The 15,342-nt window shown below is 40.5% G+C and overlaps 1 protein-coding gene across 1 annotated transcript in view; it reads right to left on the minus strand.

Annotated features, from left to right (window-relative positions):
* The window catches only part of Rnf217 (ring finger protein 217), a 104,789-nt gene that overhangs the window by 10,453 nt on the left and 78,994 nt on the right, over positions 1–15,342 (minus strand). The window contains exon 3 of the mRNA XM_028766457.1: positions 8,642–8,806. Within this exon, the coding sequence (XP_028622290.1) occupies positions 8,642–8,806 (165 nt within the window). The remainder of the gene's footprint in view (positions 1–8,641; positions 8,807–15,342) is intronic.

The following is a 15,342-nucleotide window of genomic DNA, read 5'->3' on the forward strand; positions in this document are numbered from 1 at the left end:
CCTCTTAGTCATGTCTCTGTTCTTCCTCAGCTAACCAAAACTCATGTTCTGGAAACATCCAGCTGTCTTCTACTTAGTCCTTTATCCAACAGTTACTTTCTTGCTGATAAAAATCTTTCTTGGCTCCTCCTCTTAAGGACTGTGTAATTTAAAGTGTAGACAGACATTAATCAATTGTACAAAAACATGTCTCCTAAGTCATAAAAATTCTATGAAGAAAAGGAGCATGTGTGGGAAGAACAGCTAATGGAGGAGCCTGATCTGGTGTTAAGGGCAAGAGGAGGTTTATCTGAGGAAGTGACATTTAATCTAGGTGATGAATGGCAAGAGCAGTGCACTCGCCGAGTGGAGTTCCTGCCTGTTCCTTTGAGTCAGGGTCTCCTTTTGAACCTGAGGCTTTCATTTTCTTGTTAAAGCTGGAAGCCAGCAAGCTTCAGCAATCTAACTCTAGAGCTGAAGTGACAGGAGTGGCTGGGGTTGTTACATGGCTGCTGGAATGTGAACTCTGGTCCTCAGGTTTGCAATGAAGTGCTGAGTCACATCTTCAGCCTTCTGTGAGTCGATTCATTATTTGGATTGAGGGCTTGTACACATCCTCACACAAGCACATTCTCAATGAATACTTATGAAAAGAAAATGAGTGTTACCCATGATCCCATGATGGTCGAACCCGGTAAATGTGTTTTAAATGGCTATCTTCTTGGGTCACTTGGTGTCATTAGTCAGCTCGTTACTACCTCCTCTCTGACCTTTGCCATGCTCTTCTTTCAACAACCTCTATTTTTCCATTCTTCTCTGATCTCTCTTGGGTTTCCACTTCCTCACCCAGCCCTAACTCTACTTGTACTTCCAATACTTCGTATAAGCTCTTTGGGTGATCTCTTCCACAGATCAGTCATTGGTTTCATTTTCCTCCACTCTATCTCGTTTCTTTATCTCATCTGTGGGCCTGACCTTTAGCTTTTAGGTCTGCACAACTATCTGCTTGTCATATACAGAAGACTTTTAGTCACTTCCAACCCAAATAAGCAAAACTCAAGTCCCTAACCTTCTGGAGCATCTTCTCCTAATGACAGCAAGATAAATGTGTATCTTGTCTCCATGTACAAGTGAGCATACAGCATCCTCACCAGTTTAGGCACACAGCTACACGTCAACTGGGGTGGCTCATTAACTGCCTTGAACTCCCTGTGCTGAAATAATCATGAAGTTCATGAAGATGAAGGTCTAGGTAATCTGTCTGATCCTTCTCTTCTCAGCCTTGGGACAACTAGCTTAGATCATACCATCACTTCTTTTTAGCTATTTACTTACTTTCAAAATACCAATAGCAATTCAAACTATAAATCTGGTATCACTCAGCTCCTGCTTAAATCCTTTTAATGGGCACTAAGATTAAGTTCCTTAATGTGCTATGCAAAGTCCAGGTTTTTTTTTAAATATCATTTTTTTTTCTTGTATCCAGCTTTTAAAAATTTCTGTTTTTTTTTTTTTTAATTTCACATGTATTGGTGGTTCTCCCTGCACATATGTCTGTATTGGACCCTCAAGAACTGGATCTGACAACCTTGTTCTGCCCTGTGGGTGCTGGGATTTGAATCCAGAAGAGCAGCCAGCGTTCTTAACCATGAAGCCATCTCTCAAGAATCAAAGTCTGCAGCCTTTCTCAATCACTTCTCCAGCACCATCTTGCCCCTGCTTCATAAAGCTGACATTAAATGAACCACCATGTACTTGTGGCTCCCACACAACACATTGTCTGCCCCTGGCCTTATGTCACACTTGTTCTTGGAAGTCTTCGTCAGTCATGCAGTCAAAGTTCTCAACTACTTTGCTCATGTTCCCCAGGAGGCATCTTCTCATCATGAACCGTGCTGTAACTTTCTGTAAAGTCCGACCGAAGTATGACAGTGTTTAGCCACCCTCACTCTCTCCTCCCTTCCTTCTTTCTTCTATAACTTAGCCCTCCCTCTCTTCTCTCTTGTCTTTTTTGGTGCTGAAAGCTGGGCCTGGAGATCACATGCTTAGTACATGTTCTATTACTGAACTACACGTTCCATCTCATTTTAAATTCTGAGTGGAAGTTGCTACAGAAACAGACAGTGAGTCTTAACACCGAGTTATCAAGGCGCTTTCGATCCTTTAAGAAGAATGGCTGCATCAGTATTGCTATACAGGTTGGGCCTGCAGCTTTTATTGACACACCTCTGCCTAAAGGGGTCATGGGATTCCTCCCCTTTCAGAAGTGCTGTAATCTATAAGCCACTCTCAACAGGCATTTCCGCTCCGTTAGAGAGGTCAGAATTCTTGTTTTATTTGGCAGGAGATATTTGGCTATCACAAATGAGACTGATGCTGTCTTGGGGTCTCCTGGAAAAACTAGACCCTTGCCATATAATTTTTAAATGCATTATATATTCATACAGATACAATGTACTTATAATGTCTGAACGTAGACCCTAACTATTTTATGTATAAATACACAGATATTTACATAGTTTTCAGATAGCATGTTTTCTTAACTTACACTACTATTATGTGACTGAAGATATTGATTGTATCTGGTCTTAGAACCTAATTCTATTTTATATTAAAGCCCAAAACATGTTTGCGCAGTTTTAAAATGTACTGACTGTGCTCATGGTATAACTGCATATACAAATAAGCTTTTATATACATGTATATATATGTGTATACATATGTAGCATGTATACAGATGTAAGCATGTTTAGACATATTTATATACCTTTTTGCCTTCATTTAAGACTGTTAAATTAAAGGACAGATATTAATAATGTCTTAATGTCAAGTTTTTAAGTATTAATAAATGTGTATATTTGCCTGCTTCCTTATTTCTTTTAATATCATAATATATACTTACATATTATAAGTGTATGCTGTTACATTATCATAGTGTCACTTGCTTCTATTTTAGAATTAGGTCAATTAACAATTTAAAAATGGAGGGCAGGAAAGAAAAAAATAAAAAGAAAAATAATTTAAAACATGAATGTAATATATATTTAGCAAGTATTTTTTTTTCTCATAGAACTACAGTTGTGGTTGGCTATGGCTGCACATGCTCATAACCCCAGCACGTGGCCCAGCTGTGGGATGGCTGGAAGATAACCACCACCAAGGCTGGCGCGTGGTAGCAAACGTGGTATGCATTAGACAGCGCTGTTGTTATTAATGCATTAACAGTATAAGAGAAATAAAGACTGCACATCAGGGTTTTGGCTTGTGCGTGCATGCATAGGATATAATTCTGAGCTTGTGAAAGCAAAGGTCAGCACTCTACCACTGACTATAGCCCTGACGATCCCTTTAAAAGCAGAAAGGTAACTGTCCTTTTATCTTGAAATAAGGAATGTGTTAGCTTAAAATAAATTGCTTAGCTACCATTGTTTCATATTATTTTACAAATCCTGTTAGTTACATATTAGCCTTAGACCTCATGTGATTCCCAGGTAATTAGTTTTACCCTATGTCTTAGAAAATGACTCAAACGGAAGCAGGAGTTTATTTCTGTAGGAGTAGAATCACAGTTGTCATCCATAGATCACCTGGTTGGATCACCGTGGCTAATGTCTACCACATGCTATGTCTGAGTAGATAGTTTCTAAATTTGACACTAAGGGAGAAAGTAACTTGGGAGGAGGAGGTTCCATAATTCCCTTTTAGCTCCCGCCCCCAGCATGCACCACCAAAAAAGATTCCCTAAGACTTTTGGAAGTAACTCAACTTTGGTTTAGTAAGCTCTGAATTCTGAAAAAAACTTGCCCTTCACCCAAAGAAGGAAACACAAAAAGCAGGCAAACAAACACAGAGACATTCTGAATCCTTAAAGGATATAGGATCAAATGCCTTGTTTCCAAACCTAAACACTCACCAGCAGCTGCTAACTTCACTGAAGGCTTAAGGCTAAAGAGCACGTGGCTGTGAAACTTCTAACGACCGTGATGTTGACTTAACTTTATATTATTGACATGTGTTTATCATTTATAAGTATGCATCTCAACTTTAATTTGATTTAATTTATCAAATCTTAACTCACTTTAGAATCTTATATATACTGTCAAGATGAACTTTTAGGCATGGCATTGAAACGTACCCCCCCATACCCCCTTACACAATACAATTTAATTTCTTTACTTGTGTTAAATTTAATGTAAAAGTCAGTTTATCATGAACTATGTTTTATTGTGTTGTGATTAAGCTGAAGGGGAATCTGACATAATAAGCTTATGTTTTCTTTGGAGTCAAAAATTAGACAAACAGAAAATTTGTTTTTATAAGAATGCTGCATCATAATTTACTAAATAAAACTCTGCATTAAAAAGTAGAGATGGGAAGTCAGTTGTGGAGCACTCAGAAGGCAGGGAGACATTAGCAGGTAGAGGTCTGCGAGTTTCATGTTAGCCTGTTCTACAACCAAGATTTGGACCACCCAGGAGCAACTTGGTGAAAATACTGTCACTTAAGGAAAAAAAAAGAGGAAGAAAGAAGAAAGGAAGAAGAGAGGAGGAAGAAGAGAAGAGAAAAAAGACAAAGAAAGAAAAAAGGTAATGATGTTGCTAGAAAGGTGGCTCAGTAGTTAAGAGCACTTACTGCTCTTGAAGAGGACCCAGGTTCGATTCCCAGTGCCCAAACTGTGGCTCACAACCACCTTTAACTGTAAAACTCTAGTTCCAGGGTATCTGATGCCCTCTCTGAAGTCTGTGAGCTCCTGCTTGTATTTGTATGTATGCATATGTGTGTGTGTGAGTATATGTGTGTGTATAGATTAATGTATATGTATGTGTGTATATGTGTGTGAGTATATGTGTGTGTATAGATTAATATTAATATATTAATTAAAAAGAGGTAATGACATTCATCAAAATAGTTAAGCAAATTCACTCTTAATAAGATATTATTACAGTCTCATGAAAATAATAATGACTAACCTCTAGAATTGTTTTTGTATGTTTACCTCAGAACAAAACAATTTTACTTATGAGTAAACATCTTGATCATAAATGAGAGGAAAGAGCTTCCAACACTATGTAATATGTACTATCTGTTACATTCACTTATACGCTTCAGTATATTCTACTCCTTGGTAACTGTGTACACGTGTGTACGCATGCAGTGTCTACAAGCATACCACAGTATATCTGTGGAGGCTGTACCACAAGACCGAGGAGTTGGACCTCTCCTTTCACCGCAAGTTTTGATATTGAGCTCAGGTTGACAGATTTGATGGCAAGTGACCTTAACTTACTGAGTCATCTTGCTGGCCCCAAAAGTCAATCATAAGTACTAATTTTGATTTGTTTTCATAAGTCAAATTGTCTCATGGTACCATGCCATGTATGAAACTGTGCTTTCCACTTGGTGTCTCACCATGGGAGAGGAGCTTTTGCTAAGTGAAGAAGTGGAAAAACCTGCTGTATTTAAAGCACTTCACACAGGGTTCACACAGGGTTCACAAAAGGCTCACACAAGGCTCACACAGGGACAGCCACATTCTGATGCTGCTTGAACAATGCATTTCACTCAGGCATAGTCATTGGAACTCCCCAGTTTTATTATAGAATTTGTCGGAACAACTTAGCCACAAGATAGGAGATCCCAGCAAAGATAGTCTTATGTATTATAAAGGTAAAATTTGCTCAGCAAGATTTACAAATTAATTGGTGGGACAGAATTATTTAACAAATACAGTCAACCCAAGATGATTCAATTGGAGAAAAATCATTTGAAGTATCTAATTCATAATAAACACTAAATAAATGATGATTAGTTAAAATATTGACATATCAAAAGGTAAAAGGAAGGAAAGAAAATAGGCACTTGTATTAAACTTTACATCAAGGATGATAAGTGACTTTTTAAGCTTAGAAGCAAATGCATATGGAAAATGTGTAAGTATATAAAATATATGTGTGCATGTTATTTGAGTGTGCTTCTATGTACCTAAAAAGACAATGATATACTCAGACAAATAAAACTTTTAAAAATATGTGTAAATCAATTAAGCAAAAGAAAAAAGAAACAGTAAGCAGAGAAAATATTCTATAAAAGGAATTAAAAGTTTGAAATACAGAGTTCACAGAATTTAATGCAAACAAGCAAGCCTCAACCTAGTCCACTCAAATGGCCAAAGAATACAAACAGAAAATTTAAGAGTTCATGACAATTGCCAAAGAATGTGAATATATATTCAGCCTATAAGCAATTAAGGAAATAATATGAGGACGTAAGTCACAATCACTAAATTAGCAAATGAGTAACAGTATACTTGACCTCTTAATAGGAAAGAAAAGCTGACCACAAATTTGCAGACTTTTCTGGGAAGTAAGCTGTTTCACCACTTTTAGAATTTAGTAATCTGACATTATCCACCAAATATGGAAAACACTGACCCTGCACTCAGTAGCTCTACCTTCACAATGGTGGATCAAAATAGGAAAGAAGACATATCCATGGTACATATTACTCACGTCGTATTTGTACTGCAGTAAACAAAACCAAACACCAGGGAAAGGATACTTAAGCAGAGATGACACAGCTAATAGAAATGTTTACTGACATTGGAAATGTCTGAGTGGTTACATAGGAAACTAATGACCATCATAAAAGTGCTTTCAGAAGGGCATGGGCTGTGGCGACCCAGTGGATGTGGTGGTGCTGTTGAGTGTTGGGTGGGCACTTTCCCTCTCAACCCAAATTTCTTAGAAACAAACACTTAAAAATACAAATTACTATTAATATTATAAAATTGACTTAAAACACAACAACAGAATGCAAAAATAGCTGGGCAGTGGTGGCACACGCCTTTAATCCCAGCACTTGGGAGGCAGAGGCAGGTGGATTTCTGAGTTCGAGGCCAGCCTGGTCTTAAAAAAAAAAAAAAAGCAAAAAAATAAGTAAGTAAGTTTGGTCAAAACAAAACTCAAATACATTTTTTTTTTACAAATATTGAGGCTATTTACATGAAAATAAATTGTTCATTTGGAAGCATTGTATATGAAAACTCTTTGAAAAAACCTCTTTCATCTTTATTTTTCATATTTGTAAATTTTAATGGGTGTTTTATAAAATGTGGCTCTTAGAGTATAAGATATTAACTCACTAAATCTGTCTCCTTAACTCCTAGTAGAAGCAAAGGTTTCTTTGGAGGAAAAAGCAGGGCATGATTTCAAAGACCAAAAAAAAAAAAAAAAAAAGAAAAAAGAAAAAAAGTGAAAACAATCAGAAAATATAGAGCTTTAAAATCATGCTTTAAAGCAGGGGTGGAGAGAATATGTTTGCAGTCAAAACAAGCCATAAAAAGTGACTTACACTGACCTATGCTTTATGGTTGTTTTCAGGGCGTCATGTGGGTGGCTCCATGGCTCCTTCCTTTGGGCTGTTTAAAGGACAATTCTTTTGAAAGTCTCTTTACCTGCTCTACTGGACACAGCCCTTCCTTCTCACTGTCTCTTAGCTATTTATCTGTATTGTGGAAACTGCAGACGGTGTTAGAGCCCTCAGTGAGTACCCAGCTGCCTTTTCCTCCGTCTTTCCATTTAATGTTAGGTTAGGATATGGATGGCATAAATGTGTAATTTTCTGCACTGTCTCTGTTTATTTAGAGATCCTACACTGCATGTCGCATGGCCATTTGTTAAGAGTAGTTTGAGAGCCAGACTAAATAGAAATTGTTTTTATCACTATTTAGAGATGCGAAGTAGACTCCTGAGGAAAGAGTTCAGAAGAACGAGTGAGTAGCTCCTCGGGACCTACTGGCCTGGACTGGGTTTGAAACTGAGAAGTCCTCTGAATGGAGTGCTAGGCAGGAACCCCCTCATCTTAGACCTGCTCTACAGTGGGATTAAACTAATGTTCACAGAGCCATTGGTTCAGCACACAGATAAAGACTGAAGTGGGCTCTGTTCTACAGGGAAGAGAAAAGTAAGTAACCCTTAAATCACTATGTACCAATCTCAAGAATTAAGTCAAGCTGCTCTGGATGGAGGTCCAGCTACTGAGGAGGCTGAGACAGGTGATCACTTGAACCCAGGAGTTCTAGTTCAGCCTGAGTAACACAGAAAGAGCTTCTCCCAAAGAGTTCTTCTTGTCACTAAGTATACAGCATAAATGACACACTATACTATTTACTATCTATATGTATAAGATAGGATGTGAATTTGGCACAGAAAAACATTACACACTCAATAATACATTAGTTTATAAAATGCTTTTGCTACAAGTTGGATTCACCACTATAAATTTTTTATAATAACTTAAATTTCATTTATCTAGTGCTAGGTCTCAAGGAAGCAACTGCAAAATTATTCTTAAAGAAAATTAGACCCAATATGGTTGCCTAAAAGTAAACTTGTTGAAAGATAATACAAATACTATTCAAACACACACATAACTTAAATCTTAAGATAAAAATGTCAGACTGCAATTGATGCTAACAACAACAATAGACACTATTTATGTGCACATATGTTTATTTGACATGCAGTACAATTATTCTTTAAGAATGATATGGCAAAGTCTCCTCACACCTGATTAGACAATTATGAACATGCTACACTCCATGCTGTGGATACTGTCTCTTTAAATGCAGGTGTCATTCCCTTCCTGCTAAGGTTTATCTCACCTTGCACTTTGGACACTTCTGGGCATTTCTCTGCCCATGCTCAATCTCACTGGCCCAGTGACGCAGTAGCTTGTCTCCTTTTTTGTACTCCTTGCAGTTAACACCTTCATGCCAAGGAGAGTGGCACTTAAAACACCAGATGAATTGGCAAGCGGGACACTGGATCTGTGTAAGAAAAACAGCTATTAGTAATCATGAGATACACTGAATATTCTCTACCACAGTGATAAACACTGTAAACAAAAACAGCTTGGGTAGGAAAAGAGTTGTTTGGCTTACACATTCCAATCACAGTCCGTCATGAAGGGAAATAAGGGTAGGAACTCAAGGAAAGAAAAGAACTGAAGCAGAGGCCACAGAGGAACCCTGTTTGCTGGCTTGTTCAGTTAGCTCTCTTATATAACCCAGGACCACCTACCCAGGGGTGGCACTGCCCAGAGTGGGCTGGGCCCTCTTATATCAATCATTAGTGAAGACAATGCTCTACTGATGGAGAAATTTTCTCAATTGAGGTTTCTTCTTCCCAGATGACCTGAACCTGTGTCAGGATGACAAAAAATCAACCAGCATAGTGCCTCAAAGGATAAGAATGTCATTGCTTTGGGAAATTAGCTAAAAGGTTATTATTTGAAATACTTTCCCCATGAATAAACAAGACGAATTCCCAGTAAAATAGGAATACTCTGCTACTGAAGGAGGAAAACCTGTTTTGACAAGGACAGTTTGTTGTTCAGAGACTACTCAGGCATTAATTAAACATGAGATATTTTCATTTTGAAAACAATTTTGTTGTATGAAAATCTCCCCCACTGAAGCACAGAGTAAATCTCAAAGGCACCAAATCCAAACACTTTGACCATTCATCAATTCAGCTGTCCCCATTTCCATTGCTTTCTTACCAAAGGCTTGCTTAACTTACAAGTGCTCCTCAAGTGGGAAGCAGAGTGCCAGTGCCACACTGCTGAGTCAGCACTGAACACTGATGGTCCTGTTAGAGAGGGAACAGTATGACATCCTGCTGGTGACACCTAGGACACCATTCCCAATGTATGGAATATGCTCACTGGGAGCATCTGTTGTTCACACGGCACAGAAGACATCTTTCATGCTTTCCTTTGTTTTGAATGGCAGTGACGTGTTCCGTTTCACAAGTATTTCTCATTCTCGCTATGAAAGCGTGGTGACAGACACACCGTTGCATCCCTGAACTCTAGCACCAAATTCTAGCAACATCAGATGAAAAGATGTAAGATCTACTTTAAACGAAATAAATCAACAAGCCTGAAGATCTAAGTTCAATCCCCAGAACCCATATTTAACAAAAGCCAGACACAGAGGTGGTTCACACTTGTAAGTGTTGCTCTGGGTCTAAGTGGCCAGCCAGTACAGCCTAACAGTGAGTACTGCGGAGTGCAGGGCCAAGTAAAAAGTTGTCTCAAAAACTAAAAATACACAACGTGGATGGTGCCTAGGGTTGCACTCTGCATAAACACACTTGTATGCAGGGATACATAGACACAGACAAACACACACTGCTGTCTCCTTCTCCTGCAGGGTTTTAAATCAGATTTATATTATATTTATTAGTGAATAGAAAAAGTTACTTTGAGACCAGGAAGCACTTCACAAAGGTGGGAGGCTACAGTGGCTCGAGGATCCCTGAAGACAAAAGTTGAACCATCACATCTACAGATTTTGAGCAATGATAATTAGAAATATGCAATTATCTTAATTACCATAATCAAGGAGTCTGGCATCTGGTGTCTAAACCAGAGAATGTGGTGCCCAACAAAAAGTCCTACTAATTCTTACCAACACAGGTGTGGAGACAAATAGAGAGAACCACTGTTAAAGCAAGATCTGAAGTAACTATGAATAATAAAAATTCACACTGAGCTAAAATACTATAGAATAATAGCCAACTTTGGTACTCAGAGAATATACCTGAATAGTTACAGAACTGTTTTTTGCTGAAGGTGCCATGATGCCTCATTCATTATGACTTAACCACATTCAAAATCAGCCTTACATCAATGCAGACAGGAAAGCTGCCTCTTCCTCTGCTCCTTTGTTCAGTTATTGCCCTCAAGAGATGGCAGTTCACAACCACAGGCCTGCCACATGGAGTTTGCCTTCTGAAATAAAATTATCTTCACGTGGATGCACCATACTCCCTCCTTCCCACTGGGACTGGTTTGAATGTGAGATAGCTGGTCTCCAGCTGGGGGCACTGTTGGGGAAGGCTGTGGAGCTTTTAGGAGGTGAAGCCTTACTGGAGGAAATGGGTCACTGGGGCAGTGCTGAAGCTTTACAGCCTTGTCCCACTTCCTGTCCACTCTTCTGACTGCAGATGCAACGTGGCTCACACGCCCCAGCATGATGGAGGAAAGTCAGAGGACAAACAACATCAACACCACCTAGGACCTTGTCGGAAACACAGGGCCCATGAAAGCCCATTTGGAATGAGTCAAGAGCTTACATTTTCCCAAGAGTCTCTTCAGGTGATTCATACTGTCTTAGTCAGGGTTTCTATTCCTGCACAAAACATGATGGCCAAGAAGCAAGTTGAGGGGAAAAGGATTTATTCAGCTTACACATTCACATTGCTTTGATCACCAAAGCAAGTCAGGACTGGAACTCAAGCAGGTCAGGAAGCAGGAGCTGATGCAGAGGCCATGGAAGGATGTTACTTACTGTCTTGCTTCCCCTGGCTTGCTCAGCTTGCTTGCTTATAGAACCCAGGACTACCAGCATAGGGATGGCACCACCCACAATGCACCCTCCTCCCTTGAACACTCATTGAGAAAATGCCTTACATCTGGATCTCATGGAGGCATTTCCTCAAGGGAGGCTCCTTTCTCTGTGATAACTCCAGCTTGTGTCAAGTTGACACACAAAACCAGCCAGTACAATTGACCCCTTGTCAACTTTACACACAAACACATCACTATTAAGCCTCAACCCTTACTTTCTTATTCATCCCCAAGATCTAAGTAAATGTAAAAGTCCCCCAGTCTTTACAAATTCTTACATATTAAAATTTCAATCGCTTTAAAATATCCAATCACTTTTAAAAATCAAAGTCTTTTTATAATTAAAAGTCTCTTAACTGTGGACTCCATTAAAATACTTTCTTCCTTCAAGAGGGAAAAATATCAGGGCACAGTCACAATCAAAAGCAACGTCAAACTCTAACTGTCCAAACTCTGGGATAAAACTCATGAACTTCTGGGCTCCTTCAAGGGCTTGGGCTTCTCCAACTCTGCCCTTTGTAGCACACACTTTGTCTTCTAGGCTCCAGCTGCCTGTACTCCACTGCTGCTGCTGTTCTTGGTAGTCATCTCATGGTATTGGCATCTCCACTGCAACTAGGCTTCACCAGCAGCCTCTCATAGGCTCTCTTCATGGTGCCAAGCCTCAAATCCTTTGCATGACCCCTTCAGTCCTGGGCTATCAATTGCAACTGAGGCTGCACTTTCACCAAAGGCCTTCTATGGCCTCTCACAGTGCCAAGCCTCAGCTGCTCTTCATGACCCCTTAATGTCTTTAAAACCAGTACCACCTGGGTGATTCTTATACATTACCAAGTCCAGCTGCAGCACGAGGTACAACATTGGCTATCTCTGGAACACAGTCTCTTTGTGCTATCAGAAAACACTTCCTAGGCCGGGCGGTGGTGGCACACATCTTTAATCCCAGCATTTGGGAGGCTGAGGCAGGTGGACTTCTGAGTTCGAGGCCAGCCTGGTCTACAGAGTGAGTGAGTTCCAGGACAGCTAGGGCTATACAGAGAAACCCTGTCTTGAAAACCAAACCAACCAACCAACCAAACAAACAAACAGAAAAAGAAAACACTTCCCAGAAGATTTCACCTCAATGATGCTGGTCTCTTCTTAGTCATCACTAATGTCTTAGCTCCAGCTAACCAGCATCAATAGTCCCAGTAACGCAAAGTTTCCCTTTAGTAGTTGTGGTCTGTTGTTAATCACAGCTGGTTCTTCAGCCCCAGCTAACCAAAACCACAGAATCTTCACAAGCAAAACAGCAAAGTCCTGATAAAAGTCTTTAATCTTCCCTCTGAAATTTCACAAGCCAGGCCTCCATCATTTTCACTGTTCTCAAAATTATCTTCCAAGCTCCTACAGAACATTCCACAGAGCTCTTAACAACTAATGGCTCTTCTAGCCCGAAGTTCCAAAGTCCTTCCACAGTCCTCCCCAAAACACGGTCACGTTGTCACAGGAATACCCCACTTTTGGTACCAACTTCTGTATTAGTCAGGGTTCTCTAGAGTCACAGAACTTATAGATTGTCTCTGTATAGTCAGAGAATTTGTTATTATGACTTATAGTCTGCAGTTCAATTCCCCAACAATGGTCAGCTGTGAATGGGAAGTCCAAGGATCTAGTAGTTGATCAACTAGCTCACAAGGCTAGTTGTTTCAGCTGGTCTTCCATAGAAGTAGAGTCCAACAGATGTGCCGGCAAATAATTGCAATCAGAAGGTGTGGCCCAGATTAAAGGTGTGTGCCATTATGCCTGGATCTGGGACTTGCTTTGTTCCAGGCTGACCTTCTGACCTTGAACTCAGAGATTTCCTTGCCTTAGTCTTTGTTTGTTTGATGTTTTCCAGACAGGGTTTTTCTGTATAGCCCTGGCTGTTCTGGAACTCACTCTGTAGACCAGGCTGGCCTCGAACTCAGAAATCTGCCTGCCTCTGCCTCCCAAGTGCTGGGATTAAAGGTGTGCGCCACCACTGCCCGGCTCCTTGCCTTAGTCTTCTGGGATTAAAGGCGTGTACTACCTTGACTGGGCCTAAGCTTTTTATAGCCACTATACCTCAAGATCTCAATGCTAAGATCCAAGTCAGAAACTTGTGTCTCCCAGACTCAAGATCAGGGTCACAGGTGAGCCCTCCAATTCTGGATTGTAGTTCATTCCAGATATAGTCAAGTTGACAACCAGGAGTAGCCATTACACATACCCATGCTAAAGTCTGAAAAGGACCAATCTATCCATTCCATCTCTTTGACTGCATACTATTGGACCCAGAGGTTCTCCCAAATACATGTAGCTACTGGCTGACATGGTTGACAAGCTGCCTAAGGAATAGCTGTCAGTATTCTGTCTAAACTTACTAGAAGCAGACAGGCATAAAGCCGGGCAGTCATACGATCATAATCTGCCAAAGTAGAAGCTCATACATGTCCGTACCCTGGAAAAGATGTTTCAGGGAAGACTGGTCTTCCATAGTGGGTAGAATGTTGCTGTAACATATGATACGGCCTCTGTCAGCCAAAGTCTACTTGCAGTACTAGACAGGGTCCTGAGAGCACACACAGAACCAAATATTCTAACAGCTAGAACCGAAAGGGCCCTTCAGCTAGCTTACCCTGAGCCTTGCTGACTTTTCCAGTAAAGAGGCACGTTCTCCTGGCAGACTGGCAATATCCTATTTTCTAAAATTCCATAGTTCACTGGTGTTTCTTCTAGTAGTGCAGGAAACTTCACATTTCATGAGGCAAGGGTCCTTTAACAGAGTCCAGGAGTGGTCAAATGAACCTTGCCTGAGGGTTGCCCAGGAGGGATGAAACCAAGCTAGAAGAGGAAAATTCAAAAGACTGGGGACCAAAAGCAGAGAAAACAAGCAGAGAGTCACACAGGGTGGGATAAGGTCTACCAAGATGCTAAGCTTATCTAAAGCTTCCTTATCTTCACCTCAAAACTTTAAAAAAAATTTTTTTCAAGCAGAGCCTATGTTTTTCTAGGGTGATGCATCAGAACCTGTAAAGGAGGACTGTGGTGGATTTGATTACCCAAAATTACATGAGAATCTTCACGTCCAAACTTAAGACACTGAGGGACCCCGCCCCCAGTTGGTTTTGATTGATAAAGTTGCTGGCGGCCAATGGCAGAGGCCGGACTTTAGAATTCCCGAGCAAGGGATTGAAGAAGAAGCCGGAAGTGAGGTGGAGAGGAGATGTCAAACCTGAGAGGTGTCAGATAGAGAGCAGAGCAGTCGTGTAGATACTGGGAAACTCAGTCCAAGAGGGCTGTAGGTCTGGGCTCAGGGCAGCCAAGATGGAATACAGGTTTAAGTAAGTAATAATTTAGGAATATCGGAGGGGACAGTGTTAGCCACATGAAGATTTGGAAGTGGCCCAGCCATTTAGCCATTTAAGGCAGATAAAATATAAAGTTTGCGTGTGTGAGTGTGGGTGCGTGTGTGTGCATGTGTGTGTCTTTCATTCGGGAACCCACCACCCCCACCTCAGCGGTGGTCAGTGTAGCATTGTATGGGAACTGCACAGGGGACTGCTCCCCTGTGGTGGAAAGAGCCCTCTTTCCCCTACCCAAGACCACCATTTCATAACCGCTCACCTGGAAATACTTGTAGACTCCTTCTAAGATCAGAAAGCAAGGCTAAGGAAGTGAGTGATCTACATCTTGTCCCAGGATCCACGGTTTCACTAATGTGTAAAAGAGAGGAGGAACTGAAAGATTCTGTCTTGAGCTCCTTCATCCCTCGGCCACTGTGGCACCTCACTGGGTTTATATAAAAGGGAGAGTAAACGAGAAAAGGCAGGTTTACAGAGGACAAAAGAAAAGAAAGGCACAGTCCCAACCCTTCTTGTTCCTGAACATCTTCTGACCACTGTACTCCAGCACTTGATGTGATCAACTTACTATCTGGCTGGTCAA

This window comes from Grammomys surdaster, unplaced genomic scaffold (genome assembly GCF_004785775.1).
Source record: "Grammomys surdaster isolate TR1022 unplaced genomic scaffold, NIH_TR_1.0 168, whole genome shotgun sequence".
Taxonomy (NCBI): domain Eukaryota; kingdom Metazoa; phylum Chordata; class Mammalia; order Rodentia; family Muridae; genus Grammomys; species Grammomys surdaster.